This window comes from Leopardus geoffroyi, chromosome B2, assembly GCF_018350155.1.
Source record: "Leopardus geoffroyi isolate Oge1 chromosome B2, O.geoffroyi_Oge1_pat1.0, whole genome shotgun sequence".
Classification (NCBI taxonomy): Eukaryota; Metazoa; Chordata; class Mammalia; order Carnivora; family Felidae; genus Leopardus; species Leopardus geoffroyi.
In genome coordinates this window covers 98,539,218-98,555,935 of record NC_059332.1, presented here as the reverse complement: position 1 = coordinate 98,555,935, position 16,718 = coordinate 98,539,218, and the positions used below count along the sequence as shown (strand labels likewise).

The window sequence follows — 16,718 nt, the reverse complement described above, 5'->3', positions numbered from 1 at the left end:
ATCATATGCCTAACACTGTGCCAGTTAGGTAGAAATATAATGAATAAAACAAACCTTGCTCTCAAAAAGCTTATAGCTCTTATTAGTGAAAGAAAAGCATAAATGTGACAAGTAGAGAATAATTCAGGCTGGGATAACTCTGAGTGGGACAAAAGGTGTTTATTTGAGAAGGCCAAAGTAGGACAAGATCAATGTGGACTGAGAAGATCAGTGAGAAGCTGCAAGAAGATTTATAAGGGATATGAAACGAGTAAAAACTGGAGAACAGAGACAAGAGAAAAAGACCTTTCAGGAATGAGCACTGAATTTATAGAGTTGAATGTACATATGCATATTTTACTTAAAAGTATTCCTGAATTTAAAGTATTACTGAATGCCAGTTAAAAGATGTCTCATTGGGTGGTATCTGGTAACAGTTGATGGAATTAAATGAAACAAAACCTATCAACTAGCCAAAACCTATTTCTGCCAAACCCAGTTCATTACTTAGTCTATTTCACTTATGCATGGGCCTAATTTGTAGATCTGATCCACATATTGGCTAAGAACCTAGTATGTGTCCAAGGCCATTTAAATTTCAGAAATTAAATTTATCATGATAAAATGCTTGAAAATTTATACTGCTATAGCTATTATGGAGTAGAAATAATATTTTTCAAAACTTAATTTATGTATGTTAAAAATACGACTATTTTTGTATTCCCTTCAAATTTCTCCTATGCAATTCTAAGAAAGTGTATGTTATATAATCTTCACCTTAACACAATCATACAAAAAAATTTACTTACTATAGCTTTAAAAGCCAGTAAAATGAAGATATTTGCTTTAAAAGTTTCATTTCCTCTTTTTCTCTTTATTGGTCATAGAAGAATAAAGGCAGTAAAATTCTGAATCCTTTACTACTTTCCTATAAAAGCGGGGAAGGCTGAGTTGTGAGGTTAATATATCACCAACTTATATGAATGCTGACTATTCTATATAGGCAGATAGCTATATGATGTGATTTGAGGGTTCCTGGAAAGACTTCTTCTGCCTTCTGCTCCAGCAGGGTAATAGTGCTAATAATCCAACCTATGGAATCACTGTCTTGGGATAAAATATTATCATATTCCATGATTCTTCTGTTGAAATATTAAAATTGCTATGCCATTCTTAGTTATTAAGCATTTGCATGCAAGGACAGAGTTCCCCTTACCACCACACTATAGCTAGTTAAGCACAGGTCCCCAGGGAATGGAACACAGCCTAACTTGTTCTGGGAAAGTACAAACAATGGTTTTAGCATTAGAGTACTGCTTGAGGAGCCAGGTTATGTATGGGTACTGAAACAGAGACCTGTCAACATAAGAGTCTTCATTAAAGCATTAGGGGCAGGAAAAATAAAGGGAAAGAATGTTAAAAGGGTAACCAGGAGGGCTGCAAAGCAAACTTAGCCTCCCTCAAAATTTTCCCAAGGTCATTTCCGAATACATAACTAAACATTCTTGTTCCCCTTACTTTACAATTATCTTGGAGAACTCTCCATGGAGGCCATGTTATTCCAATGGGACAGATGGCTCTATAATAAGCCTAATGTCTATCTGTCATCTTTTCACTAAACCACATATACAGACCTCAAATTTGAAAGATCATGCAGAGATATAACATTGACTCCAAATCTGTTATCTTTTTATTAAAATCTTTAACTAAAGCCTTCTTACATTATCTTGATGCTTCATCAGTTTGGAAATTTGTTCTCCTTTAATTTCCATTTTCTTGACTAAATGCTCTAGTTCACATTCTATGTCTTCACAGACTGAATGACTTTCAGTCTCCTTCATTTGATTTAGTAGTTCTTCGTGCTCCCTATGAAAGAAAAGCAAATATCAAGTACTATTATGGTTTATATGTTACATGTCTTTGGTATAATTAAACAATATTCTGTTCAATCATAAATTTTTGCCAGTTAAATATTAACCTTCAAAGACAGTCTCTTTATGTAGGGTTATCTAATTAAATCTACAGTAAATATAAAAGGCTCTTGTGATTTGAGATTAGATAAATTTAGAAATATCCTAGACTTAGGTCTTAAAGAACCTTAGAATAAAGTCCAAATTTTTGATACTCATAGCTAAATGTAATAAAACATTCTGATGTCCTTAGCTAAAAGTATTAAAGGATTCTCTTTAGTTCCAACTTTGGAATTCTTAATATAGGGTGTTTAGGAAGAATTCCAGCTATAAAAGTATTTGCCTGAGAAATCCCTAGATTTGGTGATTGCCTACTGAAAGAGATACTGTCAAGAGAACTAGTTATATCTTCTACAGAGGTCTTATTTCAACTAGCTGGCTACCCAAATCTCGTATTGTCTGGGATTTTTGTTGAATATATATTTAAACTTGGGGCTTAAAATATGTATCCTATACAGAATCTTGTTTACTATGGATGCTTCAAAACTTATAATGCAGACCAGACAGAGTTTAAAACAAGAAACTACTTTCCTACTTGTCTAATGAAATGCCACTTAATTAAAAAGATTATAAAAAGCAAAAGGAGAATCTTTCTTATAAAAGCATTTGTGAGTTATAATTTAAGGTCACCTGACCCCATTTGTTAGGACAGTAATAATTGTCTATCAGTTCAGATGTTGGGAACACAGAAACTCCTTAGATTGGAAAAGTAGTAATTATATACAGTTGAAAATTTAAATACTATCAGTAAATACAATGAAAAATCAGTGGCAACTCTGCAGATGAAAGTAAGTCCCAATCTAAGTGAGGCCTTTAAGAATTTATAAGTGGCAGGGGTGCCTGCGTGGCTCAGTCAGTTAAGTGTCTGACTTCGGCTCAGGTCAGGATCTCATGGTTCGTGAGTTCAAGCCCCGTATCAGGCTCTGTGCTGACAGGTCGGAGCCTGGAGCCTGCTTTGGATTCTGTGTCTCCCTCTCTCTCTGCCCCTCTGTGCTCTCTCTCTCTCTCTCAAAAATAAACATTAAAACAATTTTTTTTAAGTTTAAAAAAAGGTAAAGAATTCATAAGTGGCATTGTTCTTAAGACTGAGAAGAAAAAAGATGCCTACATATCTTGCTACTTCTTCTGATAAAGAATAAAAATACTTACATACTCATTTGGTCCAGTTCATCTTGCATTGCCATCAAAAGTTCAGACAAATTGTCACAAATAGAAAGGGAATTTTTTGAGTCAGAAGGTTCAGCTTTACACTGGGCACTTGTTCTAGTAGGCTTGTAGAGACATCTAAGCTCGGTAACTTCAGTAGGTTTCTGAAGGATATGTGGCCCATAATGTTGCATCATCTGCAGGAGGCTTTGCATACTTCTATTCACAGAATGGCCTGCACTGGCAGACTTTAGGGGAAAAGAAATAGCTGAGAACAATTTTAAATGACTCATGGCATTTAAATAGCACTTACAACAAAGCAGGAGTGTGTCAGAACAAGTATCTTCATTTTTTCCTCTCTTACCTTCTCAGCCATAATAGGCAGTGATTCAAACTTGGAATAAATTTGCTGACGTGGTCCTCTCTTTAAACATTTAGTTTTCTAAATATTAACAAAGGAAAAAGAGTAAACCAAAAAAATTTTTTAAGACGTTTATGATATGAAGAAGTTTTGAAACTCAACAGTGAACAATCTGATTAGAAAGAAGCAAAAAATATGGATAGACATTTTGCTGAAAAGGTCATATGTATGGCAAATAAATACATGAAAAGATCTGCAACACATTAGCCATTAAGAAAATGCAAGTTACAATGAAATATCACTACACAGCTAACAGGATGGCCAAAATGGAGAACAGTGACAACAACAAATGCTGGCAAACATACAGAGAAGCCAGATCACTCATGCATCACTTGTAGGAATACAAAATAATATAGCCACTTGGGAAAATAATTTAGAAATTTCTTATAAAACTAAACATGTACTTGTCATATGACCTGGCAATTATACTCTTGGATATTTATCCCAGAAAAATTAAAACCTACGTTCACACAAAAACCTATATGCAAATGTTCATAACAGTTTTATTTGTGATAGTCAAAAACTGAAAACGATCCAAATCTCCTTCAACAGGATCCAGCAAATATCAACACATTCTTTTTATTTCTGTGTAGTATTTCATGTTATAGATGTACTACAGCTTAATCACTGATAGCAAAGCAGGATGAGCTGGACCAAATAAGTATGTAAGTATTTTTATTCTTTATCAGAAGTAGCAAGGTACGTAGGCATCTTTTTTTTTTTTTTTCTCAGTCTTAAGAACAATGTCACTTATGAATTCTTAAAGGCCTCACTTAGATTGGGATTTATTTTCATCTGCAGAGTTGTCACTGATTTTTTATTGTATTTATTGATAGTACTAAATTTTCAACTGTGTATAGTTACTACTTTTCCAAACTAAGGAGTTTCTGTGTTCCCAAGATCTGAACTGACAGACAATTATTACTGTCCTTCTAACAAATGGGTTCTGGTGACCTTAGATTATATAAAACTGCTTCCAGGATCTATTGTATTGTTATCATCTGTTGTGTCATTTAGTGCCACTTTTATAAAGTATTGCAGAATACGTTTCTCTGAGTTTAGTACTAGGGGCAGCTTGAGGGAAGCCCTGGCCCCTCCCTCTGTGCCTGTGTCTGGCAGAGCCAGTGGGAGACAAAAAGACAATCCTTCCCTGTGCCTAGATAATCAAGAGTTTTGGTCCAGTCTTTGAGCACCCATTGAGAAAGTGAGGGGCCAGACAAAAAGCACGTTATGGGATTGAAATGGATTAATAAGAGTGATTTGGCCCATGACCCTCTAGCACAGTGTTCTGCAGGTCCAGTTGGGGAAGATATGTTTCATCAGCAAGCCACAATTATGGGACCTAATGATAGCCCATATTGAGGCAATGTATTCTTTTTGACAATTCGTTTTCCTATAGACTCTTCCTTGAAACCACCGAAGGTTGCATTTACAAGAAGAATTTATCAATCAATATTTTTCAAATACTACAGGATTGGTAGCATTTGCCTTGATATTCGAAGATCACAGTGATCTCCTGCTTTAATTATTTCTAAATTATCGATTTGTTCCCTGCTATATGATCCAAACCCAGATGACACCCTAGTGCCAGAGACTGCACAGATCTATAAAATAGAAGTACAACAGAGTATCCTGGAAATGGACTCAGAAGTATGCTATGTGATGCTACCTTAAAGTCAGAATAGCCTGCATTATAGCTGGAATAAACTTTAAATTACTGTTCCTTTTTTGATTTTCTTATCTGGCTACTCCCTTATCAGACTTCATCTTTTAAAATGTTATTTTTTGTTTATCTCCTTCCATTCATTTGCATACTCATCTGACAAAGACCAGCTTTGGACAACAACTGCTTTTAGAAACTAAAAAGTAGTTATAAGGGAACAGTTGCCCAAGATTCAGAATTGTTTTTTTTAAAAAGGAGCATGTGTATTATGTGGCCAATGTCTTTACTCTAACTTGGTTATGAGACTAAAACCATCCTGCACTGCTCTAATACACTGAAGAAATCACCTGAGCAGGAGGGAGGTGGATGCTCGGTTGTCACATCAAAGGAAGCAGCATTATTCAAGTACCCATTCTTTTTTTAAACCTTCTACTGTTAGAGATACTTTATGCTCAAAAATGATGTGACTGGGGGGGTACCTAGGTGTTTCTGTTGCTTCAGGGTCCAACTTCGGCTCAGGTCATGATCTTGCAGTGCATGGGTTCAAGCCCAGCGTAGGGCTCTGTGCTGACAGCTGGGAGCCTGGAATCTATTTCGGATTCTGTGTCTCTTTCTCTCTCTCTCTCTGCCCCTCTCCCACTTGCACTCTGCCTCTCTCTCTCTCTCTCAAAAATAAATAAACATTAAAAAAAACTGATGTGACTGGAGAATTGGTATTAATTTATGGCATCAGCAGAACAGAAAATGTGATGTATTTTATGCATGTTAATATAGGAATGACATGCTCTTGTTCTATAGAGAATGGAAACTGGAAGCCAAATACCCTTTGTATTCCAAAATGGGGTCTCAAACATTTTTAAATTTTCATTTAAATTGTTAGGAGACTTGGAGCTATTCGTTAATCTATCTTCCAATACACCATTTAATACAGCATTAAATAAATGATGCAAGCTGTCAATGGATGAGTAATCAACTAATAGCTATGCTATTTATTTTTCTTCAATAAAGTTGTACAAACTGAAAAAAAAAGAGTTTAGAACTAGAAAAATGTCTGTCTCTCTGGAAAAATTGGAATGCTTATTGTTATTTCACAAAGACAGATATACTGACCGTTACCTGCTCCTTTTTGCTTTGATTGTCAAGCAAGTTTGGAACTAGGTTTTGTGCTCAACTATGGATACTTTCTTTAACCTAGGTTTTATAGAATATTCTATCCTCAAACCTAAAACCATCATCACTCAACTTATGTTTTAATCCACATTTCATAGCATTATTGCATGTCTTTTATTACAAATCTCTTCAAATTCTTTTTGGAAATGGATAGATATAAATATTAGAAGAGTAAAGAAATAGACATTAGCAAATAAGAATAAAGTATCTGCCTACCTTTGAAGATTTCTTCTTCTCCTTGGAGCATTTTTTATTTGATACTGAAGACATTAAAATTCTACTGATTTCAAGTCCAGTTTGAAGCTACAATATTAAAGAACAAGCTTTATAAAACTGATTTTTAATAAGCTCTTCAAAGACATTATAATGAGAAATCAAGTCTCAGTTTATAAAGACAAAAATGCTTTCTGAGGAAGAAAACTCCAAATACTATTTTTTGTATGTGAAAGCTACTAAGTCTGTTGATAGTTACAACCATTTTCTGTTTATGAGAGAATGCATTACTTAATACACGTATACCAATCAACTGAAAATCTATATCAGGAATTCTTTCATAGATGTATGTCAAAATTTCAAGACTATAAGACCTCTCTTGGCAGTGCATCCAAGTATATAAATATACTGGCTGACTTACTAAGAATTTCATTAGTATAGCAAAAAGAGACAAAACTAACAAGCAATGAAGCAGAAATTATAGGCTTCAGACAATGAAAAATAAGTATAATAAATAATCTCTGGTTTATTTTGATAAATAATATAATGCTCTATTTACTTCTGATGCTTTGTCCTGAAATAGCTTACGCTGATGTTCTTCTTCCTTAAGTTTTTCTTCTAAATGTTTAATCTTGCCCTGCAAAAGAACAAAAAAACCTGGGATTGTTATATAAAACCCAGAGTCAAATATCCTTTGTTCTTTTTCCAAATAGAGTCTTTGGAGTCTTGATTCTTAATAGTTCAGCAAATTAAACAGAAAGAAAAATAAAGGGCAAAAGATGCTAAGATTTTTCCTGGCTTTCTTCCTATGCTTCTTTATCTGCTATTACATATAAGAGGAACAAAGGGAAAGCAAAGAATGTACATGCAAAGACATTAACTTCCAGCAACAAAATTTTAATGATGAAACTTCTGAGGTCTAGAGGGTCAAATAGCTTGGGTCTCAGTGTTTCATTCAAAACATAGACAAATCACAATAAATTTCTACTGTGTGCATATTATAAGGGTGCAGTTGTTGGCAGAGGGAATTCATAGGAAGACATATAATAAATATAATGTATAGAATATATCATAATACAAAGCTTTTGTCCAGTGAAGGAAACAATCAACAAAACTAAAAGGCAACCTACAGAATGGGATAAAATATTTGCCAGTGACATATCTGATAAAGGGTTAGTATTCAAAATATACAAAGAACTTATAAAACACCACAAAATGAATAATCCAAGTAAAGGGGTAGAAGACATGAATAGACATTCTTCCAAAGGAGACATCCAGATGACCAAAGACACATGAAAAGATGCTCAACATCACTTATCATCAAGGAAATGCAAATCAAAACTACAATGAGATATCACCTCATACCTGTCAGAATGGCTAACATCAACAACACAAGAAACAACAGGTGTTGGTGAGAATGTGGAGAAAGGGGAACCCTCTTGCACTGTTGGTGGGAATGCAAACTGGTGCGACCACTCTGGAAAACAGTATGGAGTTTCCTCAAAAAGTTAAAAATAGGGGCGCCTGGGTGGCTCAGTCGGTTAAGCGTCCGACTTTGGCTCAGGTCATGATCTCACAGTTCATGGGTTTGAGCCACAAGTAGGGCTCTGTGCTGACTGCTCAGAGCCTGGAGCCTGCTTTGGATTCTGTGACTCTCTCACTCTCTGCCCCTCCCCTGCTTGCATTTTGTCACTTTCTCTCTCAAAAATAAACATTAAAAAAATTTTTAAAAAAAAGTTAAAAATTGAACTACCTAGAAATTGCATTCTTAGGTATCTAACCAAAGAATACAAAAATATTAATTCAAAGGGACACGTGCACCCCTATGTTTATAGCAGCATTACTATAATAGCCAAATTATGGAAACAGCCCAAGGGTTCACAACTGATGAATGGATAAAGAAGATGTGGCATGTGTACATACACAAACACACACACACACACACACACACACACACACACAGGAATATTACTCAACCATAAAAAAAGAATGAAATCTTGCCATTTGCAATGATGTGGATGGAGCTAGAGAGTATAATGCTAAGTGAAAAAAGTCAGAGAAGGACAAATACCGTATGATTTCACTCATATGTGGAATTAAAGGAATAAAATGGGTGCCTGGGCGGCTCAGTTGAGTAAGCATCCAACTCTTGATTTCGGCTCAGGTCATGATATTATGGTTTGTGAGATGAACCCCGTGTCAGGCTCTGCATTGACAGTGTGGAACCTGCTTGAGATTCTCTCTGCCCCACCCCTGCTCTCTCTCTTTCAAAATAAATAAACATTTTAAAAAAATAAATAAAGGGGCGCCTGGGTGGCGCAGTCGGTTAAGCGTCCGACTTCAGCCAGGTCACGATCTCGCGGTCTGTGAGTTCGAGCCCCGCGTCAGGCTCTGGGCTGATGGCTCAGAGCCTGGAGCCTGTTTCCGATTCTGTGTCTCTCTCTCTCTGTCTCTCTCTGTCCCAAAAATAAATAAACGTTGAAAAAAAAAATTAAAAAAAATAAATAAATAAATAAAACAAATGAACCACCAAAAAAAGAGAGATAAAGTAAAAAATAGGCTCTTGGGGAGCCTGGGTGGCTCAGTCGGTTGAGCGCCCGACTCTTGATTTTGGCTCAGGTTGTGATACCAGGGTTGTGGGATCGAGCCCCATAACAAGCTCCGAGCTGAGCATGGAGCCTGCTTAAGATTCTCTCTCTTTCTCTTTGACCCCCTCCCCTGCTAGCACTCTCTCTCTCTCTAAAAAAATAAATAAAACAAATAAAAAAAAAAAGACTCTTAACTATAGAGAACAAACTGATGGTTAGCGGAAGGGAGATGGGGAGAGGGATGGAGGTGATGGAGATTAAGGAATACATTTGTTGAGATGAGTACCAGCTGATGTATGGAACTGCAGAATCACTATATTGTATACCTGAAACTAATATTACACTGTATGTTAACTAACTGAAGTTTAAATAAAACCTTAAAAAAAAAAGAAAAACAATTTTGTGACAATGTATGGTGAGGGATATTAATTAGACTTACTGTGGTCATCATTAGGTTGTACACCTGAAACTAATATAATGTCTTTTTCAGTTATAACTAAATTTTTAAAATATGAAAAAAGCATAAGATATGTTCCTTGTTATTTAACAGTTTACACTGTATGTAAGGAAACAAAAGTAATATACATGAAACAATTAAACAACAAAACAATGAATATAATTTGACTCAGACTATATACACACTCATACATATATATATGTATTTTATATATGATATACATATGTATTTCATCTTATATCCATGCTATGGTTCAGAGTGTGAAGACAGTACTATTTCAAAGGGAGAGCTTCCTGAGAATTGGAGAACTCAAGCAGGACCTGAAGAAGGTCATATGAAATGAAGAAAATTTGGGTGGAGAAAGGAGAGGGCATTTCAGGATGGGATATAGGATAGACTTGACTGTAAGTGGTGAAAGTCAATCTTTTCAATACCCTTTAGGCAAATTATCTGACTAATGAAAATGTTCTGCCATTTCAGAAGAAGCCCAAATTACAATTTTACATCAAAAGGCAAGCTCATTCATGCCATGACAGAATGCATTAACTTTTTATCTCCACAGGCAGAAAATCATATCTGGATTACTAAGAGCTGTTAAAGAAGTTTTATAAATCAGATTTACTGTATATTCACATATAGGGCCAATAATGCTTAATACTAAAGATTTATTCCTGGCATCATCACTTCAAAGAAACAAATGGAAGCTTACCTCAGCAGTTTTCTGAGTTGCTGTAAGTTTAAAACATTCTTTTTCTAAGACATCAAGCTTTTCAAGTTTTGCTTGCAGCTTCATATGATCTTGCTCTTTTTCCCTTTGAAGCTGGGCCTGCAAAGGATAAAAACAAAACCTGAATTTGGCAAGTAATGCCAATGGCTCAAGAATAATACAACTTCTGAGAATTAAAGCACAATAAATCTGTCATAAGAAACATGTATATACATGTACATAGGTGCTTATGAGTAAAAAACAGAAAAATAAAAATACTTTTAAAAAACAAACATAATATTAAAAAATGAGCTATATTAGCATCAATGAAACAAACTTCTATGTATGTTTATATGACATTTCTACTAAGGAAAACATCATCAGTGAAACATATATTAAATAAACTATTATTTGTAGGGTGACCAAACCTACACATTGATATATCTTTTAATTATAACACAGAAAATCAGCTATCAGAGAAATAAAGTATATAGAGAAACTGGAGAAAAGGAAAGTTATACATATATTTTCACATCTATACATTGTTTTGTAATGGTTATTTATTATCACACTAATGAAAGGTACTAATAATAGGGGCAACTGTGAGGAGGCAGGGGGTATATGAAAACTTTCTATACTGGCTGCTCAATTTTCTATAAAATTAACATTGCTCTAAAGAATAAAGAATATTAAAAAACAAAAAACTGAAACAAGCAATAAACAGTCTCAGTGACCTCTGGTCTAATATTCAACTGGCATTACAGAAGGAGAGAAGGAGAGAAGGATTATTCAGGCAAAAATAATTATTTGAAGTTATGATAATGGCTAAAAATTTACCATTTTTAAAAATGTTTATTTTTGAGAGAGAAAGAGACAGAGTGTGAGATTGGGAGGGGGGGCAGAGAGAGAGGGAGACACAGAATCTGAAGCAGAGTCCAGGCTCTGAGCTGTCAGCACAGAGCCTGACGCGGGGCTGGAACTCACAGACTGTGAGATCGTGACCTGAGTCAAAGTTGGATGCTTAACCAACTGAGCCACCCAGGAGCCCCCAAAATTTTCCAAATTTGATGAAAAATATTACTGGACAGATCCAAGAATAATAATAACAAATTAAAAAACCCAAGCAGAGTAAGTACAAAGAAAACCATATTTGGGCACATCATTATCAAATTACTAAAAACCAATGATAAAGGGAAAACCTTAGAAGCAGTCTGAGAAGTGATGATTCATTATGCACAGAGGAATGAAGATAAAAATTCTCATTAGAAACTATGTAATTCAGAAGACAATTGAGATCACATTTTTAATGTGCTGAGAGAACAAAAGCTGCCAACTAGAATTTTATATCTAGTGAAAATATCCTTCACCAATAATAGTGAAGGAAGGACTTGTCCAGAAAAATATATGCTAAGAGAATTCTCAGCATACTTTTAAAGGATGTACTTTGGACTGAAGGAAATGACACCAGACATAAGATCATATCTACACGAAGAAAGAAAAACATTGGAAATGGTAAAAATGTGAATAGATACGTATTCCATCTTATTTCTTTAAATTTTCTTTAAAGGACAACCTTTTAAAGCAAAAATAATAATGATGTAGCATGAGTTTTATAACACATACAGAAATAAAATTATGAAAACTGTAGCACAAAGGGGACAAGTGGAAGCATACTGTAGTAAGGATTGTACATCATATTGAAATGTTTTAATACTAATTCTTGGCCAACTGGTTTAGTTAAAAACACATATTTTAACTTGTACAACAGCTACTACAAAGAGGAGAGAAGTGTCAGGAGGAAGAGAAGTCAATAAAATTTAAAAAGAAATCACTAGAGAAGTTAGAAAATATTTTTTAGCTGAATGACAAGAAAAACACAAAACATCTGGGGTGCCTGGGTGGCTCAGTTGGTTGAGTGATCTACTCGTGATTTCAGCTCAGGTCATGATCCGAGGGTTGAGGGATCAAGCCCTGCATTGGGCTCCGCTCTGAGCCTGCCTAAGATTCTCTCTCTCTCTCTCTCTCTCTCTCTCTCTCTCTCCACCCACCCTTCCTCCCCTTTCCCTGTCTTGCTCTCTCTCTAAAATTAACAAAACAAAACAAAACATCAAACTCTGTGGGAGGCAAGTAAAGTGGTTAAGAGTGAACTCAGTAGCTTTCATCATAAAATGGCAACATTTAAGAGAAAGAATAAAAGTTTTAAAATCAATAAGGAAGGAAATAATAAAATGAAAATCAATTATGTAGGAAATAACAAAAAACTATAAATAAAAAGTTATTTTCTTGCAACAGATGTAGGGGAAGGGAAGGAAAAGGAAAAAGAAGATAAAAACAGAGAGGGAGGCAAACCATTAGACTCTTAAATACATAGGACAAACTGAAGGTTGCTAGAGGGGGGTGGGCTAAATGGGTGATGGGCATTAAGGAGGGCACTTGTTGAGATAGGCAGTGGGTGTTATATGTAAGTAATGAATCACTAAATTCTACTCTTGAAATCAATACTACACTGTATGTTAACTAACTGGAATTGAAATTAACAAAAAGGAAAAAAAAGAAATAAAAAAAGATGCTTTCTAAAAAAAATGTTGCTTTTTTTGAAAAAATCAATAAAATTTATAGAAGTGATAGGTAGATGGATAATTTTTAAAAGAGTAAAATTACAAATTAGTAATATCAGAAATGAAAGAAGGGACATCTCTAAAGACACAAAAAGAAACAGAAAATCCAAGTAGCCCTATATCTGGTAAATAAATTGAATTCATAATTTAAAAACTGTCCACAAGAATACTCCAGATCCAGATGGCTTCTATCAAATTTTAATTCCATCAAACATTTAAGGAAGAAATAACACTAGTCTTATACAAGGTCTTTCAGGAAACAGAACAAGAGATCTTTCCAAGTAATTTTACAAGGGCAACAAAACCATGACACCAGAACTAGACAGACATTATGAGAAAATTACAAAGATCCTTCAAAGATACAGTCACAAAAATACTTAGACAAAAATTTAGCAAACTGAATCAAGCAATGTAGAAAAAGAATAATGTATCAAAATCAGTTGGGGTCCATACTAAGAATGCAACATCGATTAACATTTGAAAATCAAATAATGTAACTTACCATATTAACAGAATAAAGGAGAAAAATCATATGACCCATCTGATGAGATGCAGAAAAAGCAATTAACAAAATTCAAAACTCATTCATGACAAAAACTTTCAGCAAACTAAGAACAGAAGGTAATTTCCACAACTTCATAAGGGAGAGCTACGAATAACCTATAGATAATATCATAGTTAACAGTGAAAGACTGGCATCTTTCCCCAAAGATCAGAAACAAAGCAAGGATGACAGTCTTTACTACTTCTACTTAAAAGTGTATTAGCTGTAATAGCCAGTGCAGTAAGGTGAAAAAAGGAAATAAAAGCCATAAAGATTGTAAAAGAAGAAATAAAACTGTCTTTATCCACAGATGATAGGATTATGTATACTGAAAATCCTTAAAAAATTGAAAACTACTGGAACAAACAAATTAGCAAGACTATAGGATGCAAAGTCACACAAATATCAATTTTACTAGTAATAGAAAAATGGGAGGAATGATACTGTTCATCATAGCATTAAGAAAACATTAAATTCTTAGAGATAAATTTAACAAAAGATGTGTAAGACCTCATTAAAAACGACAAACCACAACAAAGAGGAAGTAAAGACTGAAATAAACGGAGAATTACATCATGCTCATAGATTGAAAGATTAGATATTTTTGAGATATCAATTTTCCTCCAAATGATCTCCAGATTTAACAAGACCACAGACAAAATCCCAGAAGACTTATTTTTTAGAAAATGCCACACTGAATATAAAATGTTTATAGAAGTGCAAAGGATCTATAATAACCACAATAATCTTCAAAAAGAACAAAGTGCAAAGATTTGCATTACTTGATTTCAAGACTTATTTTACAGCTACATGGTATACAGGGTCCCAGAAACAGACTTTATCTATATAGTCAATCAACTATACACAAAGCTGCCAATACAATTCAATGGGAGAAAGGACAGTATTGTAACGAATGGTGCTGGAACAACTGGACATCCACGTGAAAAGAAATGTAACCTTCAACATTTTCTCTTGGCATACAAAAATTCCAGATGGAGCACACAGAAAAATGCAAACTAATAACTTCTAAAGAAAAATATTTTGGAAACAGTTTAGAAGTTTCTTATAAAGTTAAACATGCACCTACCTGTGGCATCACAATTTTATTACTAGATATTTACCCAAAAGAAATAAAACATACATCCACAAAAGATTTGTACAAGAATATTCATAATAGCTTTATTCATCCTATCCCCAAACAGAAAACAAGCCAGATGTCAATCAAAATAAAAACAAATAGCAATCCCTACCCAAATAACACCAGCATTCTCCACAGAGCTAGAACAAACAATCCTAAAATTTGTATGGAACCAGAAAAGACCCCGAATAGCCAAAGCAATCCTGAAAAAGAAAACCAAAGCTGGAAGCATCACAATCCCAGACTTCAAGATGTATTACAAAGCTGTAATCATCAAGACAGTATGGTGCTGGCACAAAAACAGACACTCAGATCAATGGAACAGAATAGAGAACCCAGAAATGGACCCACAAACGTATGGCCAACTAATCTCTGACAAAGCAGGAAAGAATATCCAATAGAATAAAGGCAGTCTCTTCAGCAAATGGTGCTGGGAAAACTGGATAGCAACATGCAGAAAAATGAACCTGGACCACTTTCTTACACCATACACAAAAATAAGCTTAAAATTAATGAAAGATCTAAAAGTAAGACAGGAAGCCATCAAAATCCTCAAGGAGAAAGCAGGCAAAAACCTCTTTGGCCTTGGCTGCAGCAACTTCTTACTCAACACGTCTCTAGAGGCAAGGGAAACAAAAGCAAAAAAGAACTATTGGGATCTCCCTCATCAAAATAAAAAGCTTCTGCACAGCAAAGGAAATAATCAGCAAAACTAAAAGGCAACTGATGGAATGGGAGAAGATATTTGCAAATGACATATCAGATAAAGGGTGAGTATCCAAAATCTATAAAGAACTTATCAAACTCAACACCCCAAAAACCCCCACAAATAATCCAGTGAAGAAATGGGCAAAAGACATGAATAGACACTTCTCAAAGAAGACATCCTGATGGCTAACAGACACGTGAAAAAATGCTCAACATCACTCATCACCAGGGAAATACAAATCAAAACCAAAATGAGATACCACCTCACACTGGTCAGAATGGCTAACATTAACAACTCAGGCAACAACAGATGTTGGAGAGGATGCAGAGAAAGGAGAATCCTTTTACACTGCTGGTGGGAAAGCAAACTGGTGCAGCCCCTCTGGAAAACAGTATGGAGTTTCCTCAAAAAATTAGAAATGGAACTACCCTACGGCCCAGCAATTGCACTACTAGGTATTTATCCAAGGGATACAGGTGTGCTGTTTTGAAGGGGCACATGCACCCCAATGTTTATAGGAGCACTATTAACAATAGCCAAAGTATGGAAAGAGCCCAAATGCCCATCGATGGATGAATGGATAAAGAAGATGTGGTACACACACACACACACACACACACAATGGAGTATTACTCGGCAATCAAAAAGAATGAAATCTTGCCATTTGCAACTACATGGATGGAACTAGAGGGAATTATGCTAAGTGAAATTAGTCAGTCAGAGAAAGACAAGTATCATATGACTATCATAGCTTTGAAAAGCATTATCTGGCCACTCAGTTGAATCTCTGGAATCAGAAATGCCCTAAGAAGGATAGGGCCTGAAACTAGCCTTAGCTCTAGAGGCCAACCTCTTTGGAGGCCAACCACTTTGGATTTAGGTCTACACCCATTAATTTTTAATTGGTGATTTTTCATCACTTAGTTAACTCTCCAATGCCTTTATGTATTTTTTCCCTTTCTTCCTTTCTTCCTCCCTCCCTGTCTCCCTTCTTTCCTTCATTTTTAATATCTTGCCTAATTTTTCTTGTTTCCTTCTACAGAAAGCTTAGTCCAATGACCCAGTCAGCTTCAATGTAAGTGGAAATCTCAATATAGCTCTTTATCCTACTTAAGATTATAATACAATCTTCCCATAACATTATTCTCCCAAAACATATTAAATTATATTTTATTCATATAAAAATATGTTCACCTGTTGCTCTAGGATCATATTCTTCTCTCGCTCTACATTGAGAACCATTCTCTTTGTATATTCTAGTTGCTTCTCTAGAAGAGTACAACGAGACTGGGCAGAATTTAACTGTATAGTAATATCTGTGAGAAAGAAAAAGTAATAATGTGTTGATTATCACATAGATTACAGGTTTGGTTATCATGAAAAATACATTATGTAA

General features: G+C 34.9%; 1 protein-coding gene and 1 pseudogene across 4 annotated transcripts in view; one reads left to right on the top strand and one right to left on the bottom strand.

The window, feature by feature from the left end:
• The window catches only part of CEP57L1 (centrosomal protein 57 like 1), a 64,210-nt gene that overhangs the window by 1,276 nt on the left and 46,216 nt on the right, over positions 1-16,718 (bottom strand). For all 4 annotated transcript variants that reach the window (XM_045499227.1, XM_045499225.1, XM_045499228.1 and 1 more), the window contains 7 exons: positions 16,517-16,638; positions 10,317-10,433; positions 7,122-7,199; positions 6,566-6,652; positions 3,460-3,537; positions 3,099-3,343; positions 1,701-1,845 (listed from right to left, as the gene is read on the bottom strand). In XM_045499227.1, the coding sequence (XP_045355183.1) occupies positions 1,701-1,845; positions 3,099-3,343; positions 3,460-3,537; positions 6,566-6,652; positions 7,122-7,199; positions 10,317-10,433; positions 16,517-16,638 (872 nt within the window). The remainder of the gene's footprint in view (positions 1-1,700; positions 1,846-3,098; positions 3,344-3,459; positions 3,538-6,565; positions 6,653-7,121; positions 7,200-10,316; positions 10,434-16,516; positions 16,639-16,718) is intronic.
• Positions 4,747-5,238, top strand: LOC123608835 (annotated as a pseudogene).